The 21,356-nt window shown below is 37.2% G+C and overlaps 1 protein-coding gene across 1 annotated transcript in view; it reads left to right on the top strand.

Annotated features, from left to right (window-relative positions):
* The window catches only part of EYS (eyes shut homolog), a gene marked incomplete at both ends in the record, with an annotated part of 204,625 nt that extends 183,871 nt beyond the window's left edge, over positions 1-20,754 (top strand). Inside the window, 1 exon segment of the mRNA XM_084890219.1 lies at positions 20,602-20,754. Coding sequence (XP_084746345.1) covers positions 20,602-20,754 — 153 coding nt within the window.
* Positions 20,755-21,356: the final 602 nt, after the last annotated feature.

Raw genomic sequence — 21,356 nt, 5'->3', positions numbered from 1 at the left:
TAAAGGGAAGACCAGATACATCCCATCTATTTAAAAGTAACATTTAAAAGCTAGATATGGCCTATCCAGTTTGGCTCAGTGAATACAGCATAGGTCTTTGGACTAAAGATTCGATTCTGGCCAAAAGCACATGCCTGGGTTGTGGGCTCAGTTTCCCCCTACTCCCTAATTAGGGGATGTGCAGGAGCAACCAATCAATGATTTTCTCTCATTGATGTTTCTATCTCTTCCTCCCTCTCTGAATTCAATAAAAATATCCTATATAATAAAAGGCTAATATACAAATTGTCCCCTCAACCGAAGTTGGATCAGGGGGCAGGGCCAGCACACCAATCACCTAGTGTCCCCTCCCCCTGGCAGGCCCCGCCTCTGATTTTCCCCGCAAAAAAAAAAAAAAAGAAAGAAAAAAATTAGGCCAGCTGGACCCCACCCATGCACTAATTCATGTACTAGGCCTCTGTATATATACAAAGGGAAGGGGGTGTGGGGGAGGGGGGGGATCTCTTAACATGACCCGCATGGTTCAGGGCCCACTCAGAGTCCGGTTTCTGGAGAAGGCCGCACACTAAAATGAAGAGAGAGACTGGAAAAGAGTTAATTTGGGAAAATGGGGGCCAGGCGGGAAGTCCACCTCTAGTGGGAAGACTAACCCCTGCTCTGGCCTTTTACCATTCCTTTTATTGAGATTCTGAAACAAAGACATCTCTTAGGTGGGAAGTTCCAACAACAGAAAATCAACAAGAATCTACATTTACATATGATTAACAAATTAAAGTTTCTGAAACCACCACTATCTCAACTAGAAGATGAGTTAATAGCTCCGACCATTCAGAGCCATCAAAGTTGGCCAGCTCTTTTTACAGCAGCTTAAACAACAAAAATAGTATGATATCACAATTTCCATAATTACCAGTGACAATGTTAGGTTTCATTTCCTGGCAGGGGGTAAAAAAGAAAGAAAAACTAGAAAATACAAAATACAGTAGGTCATGTCACTAGCACTACAAAAACTTTTTTGTATAACTACAGGGTGCTTTAAAAAAATCTAGAAATATGATCTCAATTTGTTTATTGGATCTTACATAGAAGTTTCACTGATGACCACCCTCATTTTACAGTATGAATTATGTGCGTGAATATAGGAAGCTGATATTAGAAATCAAAATGATGTTATTGATATAAACATGGTAGATCAAGCAGAGCTTTTACAGGAAAAAAGATTCTTCTCTAGGATAATGATATCAAATTAGCCATTTTTTTCTGGTCAACAGTGTAGATAACATTTAAAATAAGTACTCAGCTAAAATATTTAGCAAACAACTTTGTATGTTATTTGAAGATAGGCATTGTATTTGTTATCTATGGTACATAATATTATCACACATTTAGTGGTTTTAAAAATATTATCTCACAGTTTCTGTGGGTAAGGACTCCAGGTGTAATTTCCTGGAGTCCTCGTTTTTGAGGTCTCACTGGAATCATGATTGTCAGGGACTGTGAGCTCATTTGAAGCTCAGTTTGAGAAGGATCCACATCTAAATACCCTAACGTCATTGGAAGCATTTAGTTCCCTGCAGGCTGCTTAACTAAGGGCATCAGTTCTTTGCTGGCCATTGGCTGAAGGCCACCTCCACTCCTTGTGCATAGCTCTCTCCATCTAGTGGCTCACTACATGGCAGGTTGCTCTGCTGGTTCTTTGTAACCAGTTGCTACAATGCTAGCAGCTTAAACAACAAAAATAGTATGATATCACAATTTCCATAATTCAGGTGTCTGGGCAAAGGTTAGTTGGGTCCTGTCTTTGGGGTCTCACAAACTGCGTACAACTTATCAGTTAGGGATATAATCTTATCTGAGGCCCATGGTAGCCTTCGAAGCTCACTGCTCCTCCGAAAAACCCAGTCTCTTATAGTTGTAGGACAGAGTCCCCATATCTTGCTAGCTTCCAGCTAGGAGCTACTCTCAGCTCTTGGAGGCTGCTCTCAGGTTCTTACACATGACCCTCTCCCATAGGGTTTCTCACATGTCAGCTTCTTGAGGACCTGCAGAACATTCTCTTGTAATTGCTCAGTTAATATCTTCAAATCCATTCAGGATAACAACTCTTTAACTCAAGGCAAATGATGAGGCACCTTATTATATTAAAAAAATTATTTCTACTTAATAATGGTGGTACGCCATCATATTTATAACTTCTTTTATCTCTCAATGGAAAGAGATTATACAGAGGCATGTAAGCTTAGACATGAGAATATTGGGAGCTTCCTGAGAATTCTGCCTACCCCAGTAATTATTTTGGATATACTATATACTGTCCTTATCCTTGTTTACAAATGTGTGAAAAATGAATTTATGATAATGCTCCTGAGGAGATTTACTACTTATTAGACGCTATAGAAAAGTATCCAATTGGCACAAAAAAAAAAAAAAAAAAAAAAAAAAGGGGGTTCCTTTATTTAATGCTGAAGCAATATGAAATACTCTGGGTACTATATTTTGCATTATTTCACATTCTACTAAATTGGATCCTTCACTGCATGCGTTATATTTGATTAAGTAGTTCCCCAAAGAAGTTCTGATTTGAAAGTATCTTCCTATTGGACAGAGTGATGGACATGGTAAAAATTGTTTCAGCCAACGATATCTCCTACTTACCAGATCCAAGAGATTAACTATGATCTATGTTCTGTCAGTTCTGAGTGAACTATACAAGCAATTTATTTCCATTGTCTTTGGAATTGTTTTATTTATCCCCACAATTTTAAGTAAATAGAATATATGGTACATGTCTGGAAGTACAGACATCTGTTTACCACATTTCTTTGCATGATAAAACCATGTCAAGAGTTTCCAAAAAAAAATGGACAACAATTTCTAATGGCTATTGTTCCTAATAATAGACAAACATGCTAATTGACCATACCTTTGTGACACCCATCAGCCAATCAGAAGTGAGTATGCAAATTAACCCAAAAAGATGGCAGGACACTTGTGTAGGAAGGTGGAAAGGCAGCTCTGGGCTGGAGCAGAAAGGTGACTCTGGCCAGAGCAAAAGCAGTGTTGGCAGCCAGGGAAAAGAAGGCCTATTCTGGAACAAATCTTAGTGCATCCGGCTTCTAGTCTAAAATAATATATTAAGTAAACATTAGGGAAGCCCTGAAAAAACATTAATTAAATAGAAATCTCTGTCTTGAGCCAATTCATTTATTCAAAATCAATTTTAAAGTGTTATGTTTCAAATGTTAATAAAAAGACTATGTAATCCCCTACAGAAAGAAAATAACATATAGATTATTTTATACTAGCAGTTCTTCATGGGATAAGACTAGACAGGAAATTGTATTATCACTGCACTAAAATTTATAATCCAGAAATAGTAAACAATGCTTAATATTTAAGGATGCTTTCTATATTAACTCATATCTTATAATATGAAACATTAGATTAATAGTATAAATGGGAAAAATCCAAAACTCTTTGTATTAATATAATCATCTAAAATTTACTGCCTACAAGATACCAATATTTTAAAATATTTATATCAGCTAGTAGACTTCCCTCAGAAAGTTGATAAAATATGGCATGTACAAATTTGAAAAGAGTAAGTTTTCTGTTCACATCTTCCACTCACATATTTATCGCCTATCCCATTTTACTATGCGGTCTGGCCAAAACTTTTACAGTTTGAAATGCAACAGAAAAACGAGCACGTATTTTTTTTTTCCTTCTTCATAATTTCATAGATTTTTTAAAAAAATCATTCTTACCATAAAGCTTAGCAAACTCAGCATTTCCCCCCTTAAGTTGAGAACTTTTACCTTTTCACTAAAAGGAGCACTTTACAGTCACTGCCGTACCGTGACAGCCTATCTGATAACCCAGAGGGCTGCTGGGTGGTGAGTGGGTGGGCAGCATGTACAATGTGGATACAGGAGACAAAGGGAACATGCCTGTCCGATGTGATTTCATCGTACTACTCTGAACAGCATGGCATTTGAAACTTAGGAACTGTTTCTGGAATTTCACATTTAATATTTTCAGACTGTGGTTGACTGCAGGTAACTGAAACTGCAGAAAATAAATCCATGGATAAGGGGGACTGATATATTTCCCTGTGTATGGTCATATAAAGTAGATTCTTGATTAATAATTAACAGAGCAGCAGCAAAACTCCTATTCCATGTAAAGTCCTGTGTAGCTTAAGGATAGGAATATGTTCAGAGAAATGCATTCTTGGGCGATTTTGTCCTTGTATAAACACCAGAGTGCACTTACACAAACTGAGATGGCTTAACCTACTATACACCTAGGCTCTCCAGTACAGCTGTTGCTCCTGGGCTACAACCTGTACAGCCTATGGGTTTTACTGACTCCTGTAGGCATTTATAACACAATGGTATTTGTGTATCTACACATACCTAAATATAGAAAAGGTAAAAAATACAATATACTGTACTTTTATATAACTAAAAGCATAGGTATGTTTGGGCCAGCATCCATACAAACACAAGTAGCATGTCCTGTTGCATTGTTACAACAATTATAATATCACTAGATGGTAGAAATTTTTTAGCTCATTATAATCATATGTGTGCTCTGTCAAAATGTTATTTAAACTGTAATATAAGGCCAGGGGGAGGTCAATGGGGAAAAAAAGGAGACATGTACTATTTGTAATATTTTAAACAACAAAATAAAAAATTTAAAAACAAAAAAAGAAAGCCAAATGAAGACATTAGTTAATACAAGATGCCCCCCAAAATGTACACAGACTTTGAATAATTATTCATTCCAATGGGTTAAATCTGTAAAGAAAGAAACAACAATTGAACTATCAGAAAAAAAGTGTATATCCTTTTTTGGGGGGGTATCCTATATAGTAGTGGATACTCTTACTCTTTACATAAAAGTAACTAGAGGCCTGGTGCACAAAATTCATGCAAGAATAGGCCTTCCTTTTCCTGGCTGCCACACCGGCTTCCCTCTGGCACCCAGGACCCAAGTTTCCCTCACAACCCAGCTTCATCCGGAAGGTCATCCAGAAAGACATCTGGAATGTTGTCCAGTCTAATTAGTATATTATGCTTTTATTATTATAATTATTTTTTCTTTAATATTATGTTGTTACTACTATTTATAATTGGGTGTCTTATTTTATGGTTGAACCATTAAAGCAAAGATAAAGCTTTCAAAAGGACCTAAATATGCTTACTCTTCATATCACTTAGGTACTTTAGTTTGCTCAGACTACCATAGTAAGATTCCGCAGTTGGATGGCTTAAACAGCAGATATTTATTTTCACAAAGTTCTGGGGACTAGAAGTGCAAATGACATTGCCGGCAGGGTTGGTTTCATCTGAGGCCTCTTCTCTTGGCTTATAGATGGCTCCTCTCTTGCTACTTCTTTAGATGGTCTTCCCTTCATGCATTCAATCCTTGGTGTCTCTCTGTGTATTTTAATATCCTCTTCTTATCAGGACTCCAGTCAATTGGAATAGGGCCCATCCTAAAGGCCTCACTGTAACTTAATTACCTCTTTAAACTTCCCCTATAGTCAAATACAATCCCATTCTGGGCTGCTGGCAGGTAGGGCTTCAACATAAGGACCAGGGAGGAGGAGGGGGCACAATTCAGTCCAGAATAGTAGGAGTAAAAGGTATAGAGACAGGTGGTAAACACATTTTTTTCTTACACAAGCATTTAAATATGTTATATTGAACATATTCATACACTCTATGTAGTTTGAGAATTAAAACACAAGTAGTTCTAAGGATTGTTAACAGGAGAAACATTTTGCAGGCTAGGACAAACACATTGACAGAGAAGCACTTAGAGGTTTGGAGCACTGGACTTTTGACTCATTAAAGGAAATATAGCTAAGTAATTTTTTAAAAAGTTCTATGCATATATCTATGTTTGACCCACTGAACCAATCCAATCATGTCTGGAAAAATAGCATTTCAACAATAGGTCTTCTATCTTAATTACAAACAGGTTTTAGGCAAATGATATTAAATGAGAAGCAGAATGAAAACAAAAAACAAAAAACAAAAAACACAAAACACAGTGACATTCACACTAACACCCCACAATTCTATCAAATGAATCTGTTTAAAATGTTCCCAATTCAGTTGAGGATAACAGGGGAAAGTGTCTGACTAAATGAAAGGTAAAAATGAAGTTATGTGGTGGTTTTCCTCTTCAGCCATTGTAAATAAGATAACCCAAGGCACTCCACCTACAGTAGAAATAACAGACTTTCTCTGTCATTTCCCTAGGATATCAAATTTGTTTTCCAAAGTGAGATATAGACATACGAGATTCTGAGTGACTGAAATGTGATGTCATTCACCATTCAACTCCCATAGCCATTACACTAGTTCTAAACCCAAATGATCTCTGACCTGGAAACTACCGGTCTCCAAGCTCATAAATTTCTCAATTATCACTCATATGGTCACAGATTTTCTCAACAACTTCTCTGTTTTTCAACTCGGTACAACTGTTAGTGTGTCCCATAATCTGTCTACTATTTTTCTATAAATCCTGTCTGAAAATATTCTGATATGTACTGAGTTCCCTAACCCCACAATATAATTTGCCATTCTTAAAACTTATGTCATGCCGAAACTGGTTTGGCTCAATGGATAGAGTGTCGGCTTGGGGACTGAAGGGTCCCAGGTTCGATTCCAGTCAAGGGCATGTACCTTGGTTGAGGGCATATCCCCAGTAGGGGGTGTGCAAGAGGCAGCTGATCGATGACTCTCTCTCATTGATGTTTCTAACTCTGTATCTCGCTCCTTTCCTCTCTGTACAAAATCAATAAAATATATTAAAAAAAACAAAAACAAAAAAAAAAAAACTTATGTCAATTTTAATATTAAATTTATCATTTTTTCCTTTTCTTATTTTGGATTTTTATATGCTTATTTAGACTTAAAATACTATTTTCCAAATAAATAAATTTAATTCATCCTTTGTGTGTGTGTCCCAAAAATTTATTCTTCTATATATATCTTACTCATTTTAAATCAGTTAATTAATTGCATTTTTACTATTATTTTTGAGAGAACATTTAAAAAGTATTAGTTATTTTAACATCTTCAATTTTAAATTTGCATTCAGTTGTTTTATAATTTTAAAATTCTGCTTTCCCATAATTTAAAAATATTTTTAAAGTAAGGAAAATAATATTTATTTATAATCTCACTTTGCAAATATAATTTTTAATATCATATTGCTTTTCTCATTCACTCCCTTCCCCTGGCTGTTAATATGTATTTGATTATTTCATTAATACAATTTTGAATATTGCCTTTCACTCTCCTACCCTTTATGAGGTAGGGTGAAGGTTAAACTATAAAAATTAAACCACAAAATATGATATGGATACGATGAAAGTTTATCTCTCTCTTAATATAGTCTATACATAGAGTGTTCTGACTTGCAAACAAGATTTATCTCTAAAAAGTCATTCAGTAGCACAGTTGCTTCCATTTTGGGATCTGACATCCCTTGAATTGCTTTTATCACTTGTGTGGTTAAAGCTTGGTATCTGTCATGTGTGTGTGTTTGCTTATGGGAAGAAGAAATATTGGGAGTCTGAGCAAGCAATTTCTTGTTAAACACTCAGAGTAAAGTAGCATATATTTATTGTGCATCTATTCAAGGTCTGAGAACTTAGTCTCTGGGACCCTCTAGCTAGGAAGTGGAGACTTCATTGAGGGTATCTTATGATATGTACAGAGTACCCTAATCTCACAAAATTTCTTATTGATATCCTCCTTATGAGGCTATCTTATGCTTGGAAAAAAGTAGGACAGATATTGAGGGGGCAGCTGACATTCTGTCACCTCACTCAAGTGTAAACAAATGTGCTCAAAGCCTGAATAATACTTACGTATTTAAACAGGATAAAATTTAACTTATTGTTAGGTATATAAGTTTGGTCTCAGCTAGAAAACAAGGCTAGGATCATTTTTGTCATTATTTTCCTATACTTTTTATTATTTCCTCAGCATAGTTTCCTTAAAGTTAAACTATTACATTAAAGTGTGCAGCACTATTGAGGTCTCCACTTTGCAATCTAAGAAAGACATGTTCGTTTATAATATCAGCAGCTCTACAGAAATTTTACATGATTCACAGTTATTAGTTAGAACAGGAGTGCTTGTAGTGTATTGTTGGAAGATAATGCTCCATAAATTTCTCAGATTTCTGGATGTCTCCTGAGCAGAAATCTGGGCTGACTATTTCCAGACCATGTTTGTATGGCAAACAGTCTTGGAAAATAGAAATAGTGTCCCTCAGGGACAAAGGATGAGTTTGCTCCGGCCTTGGAACACAAGGTAAATGTCTTCTCTTAGAGAAAAAGAGCAAAAGGCAGGCATGTTTATAGCTCAGTGTAGTAAAGATGAAATCTCTTTCCAGGGCAAAGGGCAGACAGGCTTAGAGTCAATTATATAATATTCAGGTTATCTATGCTGAGTTCCTCTATTGTGTTGCATGTTCTATAATAATTGTTCTTCTTTGTAAGAATTTTACACACTTTTTTTTTTTATATTTGCTCTTTTGTTACATCTATTCTTTTCTAACTTGTTGTTTCTTGCCCTTCCTTTCCATGGAATTTCTATGAACATTAAAATGTATTAAATATATATAATGCAGTTATAGCATGATTATAAATGAATTCATGTGTTTAAACAGTATTGGGATATTCATAAAACATAAATAGTGGAGTTCGGAATGGAGACCATATTCTCATTAGATAAACTATATGTATATGACTCTATGGGCCTTTCTTAATGGAAATAAAGTAAACTTAATGTTCAGATAAAAGTTATATAACACTAATTATTAGGAGTTTAAAAGCTTGGTTCTAATTTATAAATAATTTCACAAGACATGCCATTAATCACTATTGTATAATCAGCACCACCAGTGCATGGAAAAAGCTTAGATCATTTTGTGTTCTCCAGTTTGTAGCTATGGTATGGTTTAAAACATTATAAATGCTCATTGTATTGATTATCTGCTCTCATTTGATGTTTGTATTTTGGGGCTACATTTAAAATTTAACAGTTGTTTAGAGGTCAGTGTTCCTTTTTCCATTTTTCAGAACATTCACAAAAGGAGATGTTTTATGTTGATTAAAAGAGGGATAGTTAATGAGGTCTATTTTCATTTATATTATGTACAAAAATGTATATATCATTTCTAGGAATGTAAATATTCTACTAGGAGTACCGGTTAATAATGATAGATTTTGTAATCAAAGAAAACATGATAATTTTAAGAGAAACATCAAAAGTTCTTTATTCAAAGTAATGTCCATCACTAGCTACACATTTCTCCCATCTGTCAGGTAATTTGTGGATACCATCCCAATAGAACTTTTCTTGTTTTGAGGCAAACCATTCAGAGGCCCAATTTTCCACTTCTTGGTATGTTTTGAAACGCTACTCAGATAGTGCATGTGCCATTGATAAGAACAAGTGGTAATCTGAAGGAGCAAGGCCTGGTGAATATGGCGGGTGGGTTAATACTTCCCAGGAAAGATCTTTTAATGTGTCTTTAACTGGTTTTGAAGTGTGTGATGATGCGTCATCATGAAACAAAAATAATTTGCCAGGTCTTCTGGCACATCCTGGTCGTTTCATGACCAAAGTGTGGTTCAAATTGATTATTTGTTGTGGGTAGCGATCAGTATTAATGGTTTCACCTGGTTTTAGAAACTCATAATACACCACACCTTCCTGATCCCACCAAACGCAGAGCATTGTCTTCTTTCTGAAGCGATTTGGCCTTGCAATTGATGCTGATGGTTGACTTGGATCAACCCATGATTTTGTGCATTTGGGATTCTCAAAATAAATGCACTTTTCATCACCAGTCACTATTGGATGCAAAAAATTCTCTTTTTGGCACTATCGAAGCAACATTTTACTGATGACTTTTCGGTTTTCCATTTGTCTTTCCTTCAGTTGATGTGGCACCCATTTTCCTTTCTTTAAAACGTTTCCATTGCTTGTAAACAATAGAAAAGTGTTTGCTGAGCAACATTTATTTATTTATTTATTTATTTATTTATTTATTTATTTAAAAATATATTTTATTGATTTTTAACAGAGAGAAAGGGAGAGAGATAGAGAGCTAGAAACGTCGATGAGAGAGAAACATCGGCCAGCTGCCTCCTGCACACCCCCCACCGGGGATGTGCCCGCAACTAAGGCACATGCCCCTGACCAGAATCGAACCTGGGACCCTTCAGTTCGCAGACCGACGCTCTACCACTGAGCCAAACCAGCTTCGGCTGCTGAGCAACATTTAAACTTTCTGCAAGATGTTTTTGAGTTTGACACGCATCTTCATCCAATAATGCTTATAATTGTTTGTCTTCAAACTTTTTCAGTTGACCTGGGAGTTCTAGGTCTTTCACATTGAAATAATCACTTTTAAACCATTTAAACCAGTGTTCACAAGTATCTTGAGATGGAGCATGTTCACTATAAGCTTCGTGAAGTATATAACTTTTTCTTCAAAATAAATAATGAATTAAAACTTCCCACAAATGCTCTTTTTTTTTGGCACGAAATTTGACATTTTTAAGTGCAAAAATATTTATGATGTTAACACCTTCAGCAAATTTGACATATGAAGTTTTGAAGATTGTTGTCAATACAACAAAATAGCATGCATATCAAATCACATATATATCAACATATGTGTAATTTCATCTGTGGAAAAAAATCTGCATTATTAACTGGTACACCCAGTATACTCAGTATGCTCTTTAAATACTTCAGTTGTCTTGTCAGTTTGTAAAAAAAAAAAAAAAAAAAATCCTAGATTTCTGGACAACTTACTTGGAACAATGTTGAGTAGCTTTATCACATTCTCATGTACAACAGAATCTACTTTTAGTTGATAATTCTAGAATTCAGAATGTTGGTATCAAACAGGTTTTGGAGATCATTTTCCATTGTGTCAAGCTTCCTCTGCCAAAGCCAGGCGCTAATAGCCTCAGCTCAAGATTCTACAGAGTGATGGGTCACAATTCATAATCCTACTGCAATCCAAAAGAGCCTCAGGACAGCAGCTATCAGCAGGGTGCCACCTGTTAGCTGAAAATTTAAATTGAGAAAACCCAATCCAGCTCCTAGCAGGGGTTTCCTGAGCACAGTACCCCCAAGCTCCTTGAAATGGCAATAGTTTTTCATCAGTTGACATTCTGGGCTTCATCAGGGAGAGAGGAAACTTGGCACAATAAATGGAGCTTCCTGCTCTAAAATGCCCCAATGCTCTGGAATATACACTAATACATTACTAGTATCTCTATACTTGACTCTCTGCATAGAAATCTTAAAGGGGTATTTCTTAAAACGGTTTATGTGTGAGCCCTACCTCAGACTTATCTGGGGTGTGGGTGCAGGAATCTATATTTTAATACTCACTTTTTTGTGTTGCCGATGTGGTCAGCCAGATACCTGTCCATTAACTGGTCCTTGGGAACTGCACATGATAAAGAATTCAATGTGATGGAAAATTCAAGCAGCCCAGTGGGGATCCCTGGCTTACTCTGGGTATATACCAGCAATTTGTCAAATCTAGTAAAAACTGACATAAGAGACCATGATGACATTTTTTTTAGTTTATTATTGCTACTGAGAACTCTCAGGTTTTGCTTCATTATTTTTAAAGCAGAAGTAAATTGAGCACATTGAGCTTAGAGTCTTATTGCCAATGAAGATAGAAAGGTGAAGCCACAGAGAATAGCTCATAATGGGAAGTAGGCCTTTAGATAGAAGAGTAAGTGAGGAAGAGTATTTCTCAAAATCTTGGTATATGCAGCAGAACCAGATAAAAATGGTTGATTTTTTGTTGTTGTTGTTGACTCACTACACTGTCCAATTCACAAACTTGAGTCAGGTCTAGGAATAACACTTTATCATCTCACCAGGAAGTTCTTATGTAAAAATTTTAAATTCATTTTTTAAATCACAAAGCTATTTTAAACAACCTGCACATATAAGATGTACCCCACACCCACAACTTGATTCAGACATAGAGACTGAGGAGGCCACAACACACCGTGAGTGGAGAAAATGTTTCTTACTGACCTAATAGGGCTCTTCTAGGGAAACGGAGGCCTCCAAAGCTAATCCAAAATGGCTTGAGAGAGCAAGGAGAGGAGACTGACTTGGGGTCTTCCTGTTGTAAGGGGGTGGGGCATGGGGCCAGGATAAGGGTTTCTGTGTATGGGAAGGGGCTTACATGGGTTGAACTTCCCACCAGTGTCAAAAGAAGGAGCACACAGCCTTCTTATCAGCTGTCTCAGATGTGGGGCTGAATGGGAACAGAATTCTTATTACAAAAGTGTTCATCTATAGTATTAAAATAGAAACAATAGACATACATTCTTAAATTACATTAGTAATGTTAAAATGGAACTGCAAAATTAAGGTGCCCACCATTTTCCAAGTCAGAACACCCATTATTATCTTAATCACTATACCCATTGTTGTTCTAGACAAGGGAAGCAACATTTTAAACACCTGCAGATTGGTAGGGGAAGGGAGTGACCAGAAGGGAGAGCATTACGTTACCTTAAATAGACAGATTAGCTACTGTTTTTATGGAGACTATATAGATGGGCTGTCTACTTTGAACCATTTGCTTTGCTGCGTGTTCCTCAACATATTGTATTATTGTAGTTGAAATATATGAAAGGGGAAAATGGAGGTTAAATTAAGCCTCCAATAAAGTGTGTTTAACAGTGACCCTTTGGGACATTTTCCATTATTTTAAGTCAAGATGAATGTGTTGCAAGAAACACTATGGCCTTTCTGCCCCTTAGGTTTTGCCACAACTTAGACAAATGACCCTCCACAGTTGTCCACAGTGTTAATGCTTTTTTGCTTCCAGCCCTGGAGGAGGATGGATTCGCTGAGGTTTTTAACAGATTGACAGCATCTTATCTTACTGGTACACACATACTTGATGAGGGCAGAGAAGGCAATTTACCCTCCACTGTGACTATTTATTTGCCTTTTAATTGGCTTAGACTAGTTTTGTACAAGAATCCATTATATCGTAGTTGAGTACAAAAGGGGTGCATGATGGGTGAGAGTATCTGTGTTGATAATTTCTAGGTAAATAAATTACAACTATTCAAGCACTTCACAGAGCATTTGCAGGAACAATGGAATTCCTGGCCAGTGCTGTTTTCCGGAGATGTACAGGTTTGTGCGATTCTGATTAACAAAGCATCGCTTGTTCAGGCAAGATAGACTTTACATTTAACTATTAATGAAACAGTCACTATGATTTAGTGTAGACTGATACATCCAAGAGAAGTAATGCATATTCATTAGACAGGTAGATATTTACATTGTGATAAAAATGATAAAACCTTAAATATAAGTGCAAATTTCTTTGTCCTTTTTTACTTGGTTTGGGCTGAAATAAGTTATAAATATATAAATGTTCTACATGACCAATTTTGGGAGATTATTAATTGCAAGTCACTTTTTCTCTTTAGTATAGCATAGACTTTTAATGCTTAAATTACTATCTGAAAATAATAATCTGTAACTTTTCTAAATGTAACACAAAAAGGAACATCTAATAATAAATGCTTATGTCTCTATACACACATAAGCAAAGGGTACATGAGGTACCCTTTGCTCCCAATGTTAAATTTAATATTAGGAATATCTTATCTAGTAAAAGAATAATATGCAAATTGACTATTGCTCTCACATACAAAGATGGCTGCCCCCATGTGGACACAAGATGGCCACCACAAGATGGCCAAGAGGGAAGGCATTGGGAGGGACCAGGCCTGCAAGGGAGGGCAGCTGGAGGTGATCAAGCCTGAAGGAGAGGGAAATTAGGGGTGATGGGCTAGCAGAGAGAAGTTGGGGGTGACCGGGCCTACAGGGAAGGGCAGTTGTGAGGGACCCAGGCCTGCAGCGGAGAGCAGTTGGAGGGGACCAGGCCAGCAGGGGAGGACAGTGAGGGGCAATCAGACTGGCAGCAGGGCAGTTAGGCATCAATCAGGCTGTCAGGGAGTGGTTAGGGGGTGATCAGGCTGGCAGGCAGAAGTGGCTAGGGGCAATTAGGAAGGCAGGCAGGTGAGCAGTTGGGAGCCAGCAGTCCTGGATTATGAGAGGGATGTCTGACTGTCCGTTTAGGCCCAATCCTACCAAAATTGTGTCTAACCAGGCAGTCGGACATCCCTTGAGGGGTCCCAGATTGGAGAGGATGCATGCTGGGCTGAGGGAAATACACCCCTGTGCACAAAATTTGTGCACCGAGCCTCTAGTGTATTAATTAAATGAAGGTTTTTACCAGTTTAGAATTTCTGGCTTTAGGAAAATTTTTGGCCCCAAATAGTGAGAAATTCCTTTTTTTTCTTGTTAGACTGAGCTTGTGTGTGTGTGTGTGTGTGTGTGTGTGTGTGTGTGTGTGTTAAGTCAGTTAGGGAAAAATTAAGAAAGCCAGAGGCAGTCATCAATTACAAGTTTTTCACCAAAGCTTCTATGATTTATAAGACATAACAGTAAGTGATGGTCATATTACACTGGTTTGTCAATCACCTCTTCTTGTAGTGTTTCCCCACCCAATATCAGAGCAGGGGACATTAATAAGGCACTTAATAGTTATTTTTGTGTGTCTGACTCATCCATGGAAATCCTCTCGATTACCTGTACTTTTTCTGCTTTGCTTTTCCTTTTTTTTTTTTTTTTTAAATTAAGCTCAGAATACAATTATTTCCAATAAAAAGAGCATATATTATTATCAAACTCTCTCATATATAAATGGTGCTTATATTGCCTGGCCAAGTTCTCCTATGCTAAATAATTACCTTTTATTTTCTGTCATGGTTCATGTGGACTGGGGCGTGATGCATTCTTAGAACATCCTATTCAGTGACCTGAGCAGAGGGACAAGGGTTTTGGATAAGCTGAAGCAGCCTGCAAATTGCTGCCTTTACAAAATGAGCATGTGAAGAGCCACAGCACTCAACACTTGATGATCATTTTGCCTTTCAGTGCCCCCCCTCTCCTCCATGCCCTTAATGTCATGACAGCAAAGACTGTCACCTACACACTTTCTACTATACTGACTTTAATTCTGGAATTAGGAGTGCCCAAATAGCTGCTGAAGGTTCATTACCTAAGTTGGAATGATGTTACAAAGAGCTACAGCTATAAAGAAAGCATCTTTTACAGAAGAGTTTTGGCCTGTGAATCAGTTGGTTTAGCCCAAGTAATACTATAGTAACATCCCACATCCTCAGGAGCTTAAAGCAATAAAGAGGAATAACTAGCTCACCTGAAGTCCAATAGGTTTAAACAACTCTATAAATGCTATTATTTGTGTGCAGACTTAACATTATTGCTTCTCTGATACAACTCTCATTTCCACTCCACACCTAACGTTAAGGAAGTAGATGTATCTGGGATGGAGGAGAACTGGATATTGGTGAGAAGTTGAAGTGCTTTTAAAAATCATGCTTAGAAAGGAGAGTCTGATGTTTATACTTTAAATTTGCTGTAGTATGTCTCTTCTCTTAACAATCATGTAGCATGGGCCCCCTGGCCTTCAGCTACTTTCAGGAATAAATTAGTCACAGGAAGAAATAAAACAAAGCCAGCAAATTGTTTTGTCCCTCCCATAATACTCAAGAGGGCAAAGAGCGAAATGATGTCATGTTTGTTTATTTCATTTAATAGTATAAAGATTTAAAGACATATTCGTGTAGGACATTATAGGAGGAAAGAAGTTTAAAAGTGACTCTTTGTAAATAATTTATTTTCTCAAAATAAAAATTCTGCTTTAAGACAATTAGGAAAAGCTCTGCCCTTTGGAACTCTATGGCTTATACTTCTATAAATTGTCTTAAGGACCCATGCCATCTGGTTCCATATTTTGCTTAATAGGTCAGCTAGGGCATTATATGGGCAAAACTAGTAAATTAACTCTTTGGGAGAATGATTATAGATTTTTCTCTCTGAAAAGTTCTTAAAATTCAAAAGCTGGAGTTAAACCCTGCCATTGCTCTAAACCGGCAGTCAGACATCTCTCTCACAATCCAGGACTGCTGGCTCCCAACTGCTCGCCTGCCTGCCTTTCTGATTGCCCCTAACCACTTCTGCCTACCAGCCTGATCACCCCCTAACCACTCCTCTGCCAGCTTGTTTCCCCCCAACTTCTCTCCTCTGCTGGCCTGGTCACCCCTAACTGCCCACTCCTGTGGGGTTGATCGCCTCCAACTGCCCTCCCCTGCAGACCTGGTCCCTCTCAGCTGCCCTCCCTTGCAGGCCTGGTGCCTCCCAACTGCCCTCCCCTACTGGCCATCTTGTGGTGGCCATCTTGTGTCCACATGGGGGCAAGATCTTTGACCACATGGGGAAGCCATATTGTGTGTTGGAGTGATGGTCAGTCTGTATATTGCTCTTTTATTAGATAGGATTCTATCAGTATTTTCCCAATGGTAAATTCTTATAATTTTCTTTCTTTTTTTTTCTTACTCAATATACTGTATAACATTGAAAGGGAAATGGATAGGTCTATATAACAGACAGATTATCAACTTCTCATTTTATTATTCATAGATAGAATCTTGCCCTCCCTCCCCCCAAGTTGCACTAGCTATAAAGAAACAGTTAGATTTAACTGGGATTAGTATTTTGCTCTTTGAGTCTACATATAATGTTTTGCCAAGCAGTTTTATTCTGATCCCCAAAGAGAAGAGCCATTTTCCAAAGGGATAGAACACTTAGTACCTCATCTGTCTACTTATGTGCACAACTAAGAAGAGCTTTGCAACAGCAAGATTGAGGTTTTTAAAACCTCTAGTGTGAAAGTTGTATTATGTGAGCAATTTTAGTAGCATTTTATATTAATATTGCATGCTATCACAATTTGTTTTCACCAATGTAAAGAAATATGCTGAACTCTTCAGAAAAATTGTATAATAATTATACTTGCATGCCGGAAGAGTGGAAGCAAATGCTGAAAATACATAGCACCAGTGCTTTAAGAAGAACAACTTATATGTAATACAAATGACTACTTACTGTAAAGTATCTTATTATCTGCAACTGGTAGAGAGATAGCTGTTTCACTGAGCTTGTGTTAGATTTTTACTGCAAAATTGATAAAGCAGTATAGACTAAAGTTAGTAGAGGTTTGAAGAAATAAAAATAATGTAATATTTTTTTATCCAGGAATTGTACCATTGCATAATTAAGGGCATCTCTCCTTTTAAATTGTATTCATTTAATTTAATTACCTGTCATTCACTTAATATAAGCATACAGAAATTCACTATGTAATACATGCTATTCATTGTCATATCTATAATATTACTTAAATTTAAGAGTCATTTCAGCATTTTTTAAAAGAGGTTCTAAATTTTTTCTCTCATTTTTAATTTATATTTTAAAACATATTTTTATTGGTTTCAGAGAGGAAGGGAGAGATGAAAACATCAATGATGAGAGAAAATCATTGATCAACTGCCTCCTATACACCCTCCCACTGGGGATGGAGCCTACAACCCTGGCATGTTCCCTGACCAGGAATTAAACTGTGAAGTCCTGGTTCTTAGGTTAACACTCAACTACTGAGACACACTGACCAGGCTTCATTTCTTCTTTCAATTACTTATTTACAGGTTGGAATCTTAGTACTCAAATACTACATAGACCCAATTCCTACTCAAAACTCCTACTATTACCCACAGATGCAAGAGAAATTTAATTTAATTTGTTTTTCATTTTAACATTCTCCTGTTCTTATAGTGTGTGTTTGATAACTCATGATCATAGAAAGAAAATTATAAGATGAGAATTTTATTTCATCTACTTTATTTCTTTGGCATGAGATAAGAGGTAATTTACTCCTTCCTATGTGACTTTGAAAATCTATCATGATGATGTTTTAAAATATTATATTTAAAGTTATGACTATGTCATAAATATCAACTCATAGGGTTAGGTTGTTATTTTGCCTAACTAGTGAGGTTCATGATTATTAGAATAAACTTTCAATGGCAAGCATACAGCCTTTGACCTTGGGATAGTCATCAAGTAATGGAGAACATGTTTATGTGTTTGTCCGGAAACCCTGATGTTCTAGGTCTGCCTTGGGCACATTGCTAAAAAACTGAATCGTGGTTATTTTATACATTAAGTAGAGATTAAAAGACTTCACATTGATATTACAAAAATAAGCTTCTATTTGAGATTTAAGCTTTCTAAGAGATAAAAACATAATGAGCACTGCAGCTATAGAATAAATAATTTAAACAATAAATAATTTTTTTTTTTCACATTAGATGTTGAAACCATTTTAGCGGCCAGTCCAAAGGAAGGTGTGGGACATGTATAAATTACGTAAAAATTAGTGAGAAAATAATTGATGAACAACAATAACAAAAAAAGAAGATTAACAGGATCATTGTACCCATATTCCTAAAAGGATTTCTCAACACATTGGAAGAAAAAGAAAAAAGAGGGGGGGAAATATCTGAAGAGTTCACAATTCTGTAAAATATAAATTTATTTCTTAATTCACAGATATTGCAGCTCTTTTAGAAATATTGAGCTTGGAACAAAGAATGACAGAATAACTTAAAGAATCCTGCTACTTTAAATGTGCTGGAATTCTTAAATGCCTATCAAAACTAGGAGTTTGTTAGATAGTCTGAAAATATTACTACTTGCCTGCACATCAATGTCAATATCAAGTTTCTGTCATCTCATTATAAATTATTAGTTTTACTTCTGGAGGTAAAGATTAATGTAATAGCATACACAATATTATGGTAGGAACTAGCTATGTTCTGAAATGAAGAGCAAATTTAATTTACATATAATGAATCTCCGCTGTGATTAACTCTACCTAAATATCAGGAAACTGATCCTATGGGATAAGATGTGTGGTCTAGAGGAGCAATGAACCTTAGCCAAAAAAGTATTAATTACATAATCTGTGTACAGGTAATAGTTTATTTAAATTGATGTAGCAATTATCAAAATAAGTTAATGGTATGGATCCCATCAGGAGGTCAGACAATAATGAGAAAGATTGGCATTGGATATTAAAGTCTGGTGATCAGGCAGTCACTTTGTAATCAAAAGGTCAATGGAAGAACAGGCAGGCCCCAGGTCCTGAGAAGTGAAAGAAATGAAGCAAGCTCTCTTGAGGGTTAGGAAAGCCCAGCGTGGCTAAGTGTTAAAATGAGGATGCTTTAACAAACACTGTATTTTTCAAACCAGATATTTTATTTTAATGGGTATAGGATGAGACTTATATATCTACTAGTGGCCCAGTCACAAAATTTGGGCACAGGGAGGGGGGATTCCCTTAGCCCAGCCTGCACCCTCTCCAGTTGGACATCCCTCTGGCAATCTGGGATCACTGGCTCCTAACCGCTCAACTGCCTGCCTACCTGATCACCGCTAAGTGCCTCTGCCTGCCTGCCTGATTGCCGCTAACCCCTCTGCCTGCCTGATTGCCCCCAACAGCCTGCCTGTCCTGATCTTGCTCCAAACTGCCCTTCCCTGCCAGCCTGATCACCCCTTACTGCCTCTGCCCCGGTCTCCACCACCATAGCTTTGTTAGGAATGAAGTCAGAAGTCTAGAAGATGGCTGGTCAACTGGGTTTAATTAGCATATTACACTTTTATTAGTATAGATAGATTATATAGGATAGGATTGCTTAAATGAGAAGGAGGGAGCCTTTTTAAGCAGGAGGAGATGCATTTGGCAGACAAAAATACAGAATCCCTATATCTGGACTGATAGCCAGACACATGCACTATCCTGTCAAACCGGTCATTAAAAAATTGAACTGCTTTCTTACACCTTACACCAAATAGCTGTTACCTTTAAAACCCCTCCTCAGCCCCCACCTTAGGTTCTGCCTTCACAGTTCATCCAGATTAGGTTCTGATTGGTTGGTTTTTATGCCAATCAGTGTCACAAGCTCTGTCTCCTAGTCGTTGGCTCCTCGCAGGTCACCCAGATTTGGTTCTGATTGGTCAGTTTCTATGCCAGTCAGCATCTCTGAGCCTATCTCTGGGTATGATCAGAGAGGCGGGGCTAATCAACAGCCACCCAGGCTGCTGGCAAGCAGGCTCAATTGCTGATCTCTCTGGAAGAGAGAGAGACACAGCTGCTGGCGAGCTGCTGGTGAGGTCTGGGGGAGAGAGTGAGAGTGAGAGAGAGAGAGAGAGAGAGAGAGAGAGAGAACACAAAGTCTGGACCCTGCTGCTCTCTCTCCCTCCCTCCCTCCCTCCCTCCCTCCCTCCCTCCCTCCCTCCCTCCCTCTCTCTCTCTCTCTCTCTCTCTCTCTCTCTCTCTCTCTCTCTCTCTCTCTCCAGGCCTAGCCAGCAGCCATGGTAGCTGTGGATCAGCCCCACCTTTCTCTCTCCCTGAGAGGTCAGCAGTTCAGCCCCAGTCCATCAGAGCCTGCTGCATGCACAGCTTGGTGTTCAGTTGAGCCTTCAGTCATTACGGACTGTGGGTGTTTATATATTGGGATTTACTTTAACTTTATCTGATAATTCTAATATTTCACCACAGTTGAGAACTCCCAGGTTAGTTATTCTCAAACGTCAGAAGAAGTACCCAGTAAATGTGTCCAAACACCCATTGCTTGACCTCATCCCAGAGTTACTGATTCAGGAGGTGGAGGATGGAATCAAAGACTTTGCTTCGGAACAAGTTTCCAGGTGATGGTGATGCTGCTGGTCCCAAAGATCAGACTTTGAAAACCACTGGTTACACTGAAACACGAACATTATCAGCAACAACAAAACAGTGCTGAATAACTTCAGTGTCCAATGTTTAAACTACAAATATTTAGATATTTATGTCACATCTACAATCTCATAAATTAAAAAAAAACACACATATTAATTGAGCCCTGTTAAAACAATAATACCTTAATGGGACAAGCTGAACCCATATACTTAGTAGCATATACTTCTGGACACATATACTTAGTAGCAGAGAATATTTTTTAAGTAAGAAATATCTTGTTATTCTGGCAATAGGCTTTAATTATTATAATCTTACTCAATGACACACAGATGCTTTTTCTAAGAACTGCAGTAATTTGGCAGCAATCATTATTTTTAACTTCAGCGTACTAACTAAATTTTTAATTCATCTATAAGAAATTAATCAAAGTTGAGTTGAAGTTTGTCCCTGCTAAACTTCTTACAGAATTTTAGTTTTAACATTTCTAAAACACTTTGCGTATTTATAGTTTATACAAAAATAAACTATAAATATGGACCTTGAAGTGAAATTAATTAAAGAAAATAAAATATGCA

Source organism: Pipistrellus hanaki, assembly GCF_964339955.1.
Source record: "Pipistrellus hanaki genome assembly, chromosome: 7".
Classification (NCBI taxonomy): domain Eukaryota; kingdom Metazoa; phylum Chordata; class Mammalia; order Chiroptera; family Vespertilionidae; genus Pipistrellus; species Pipistrellus hanaki.
The sequence above is the reverse complement of the archived record's forward strand: the minus strand, read 5'-3'. Positions and strand labels throughout refer to the sequence as shown.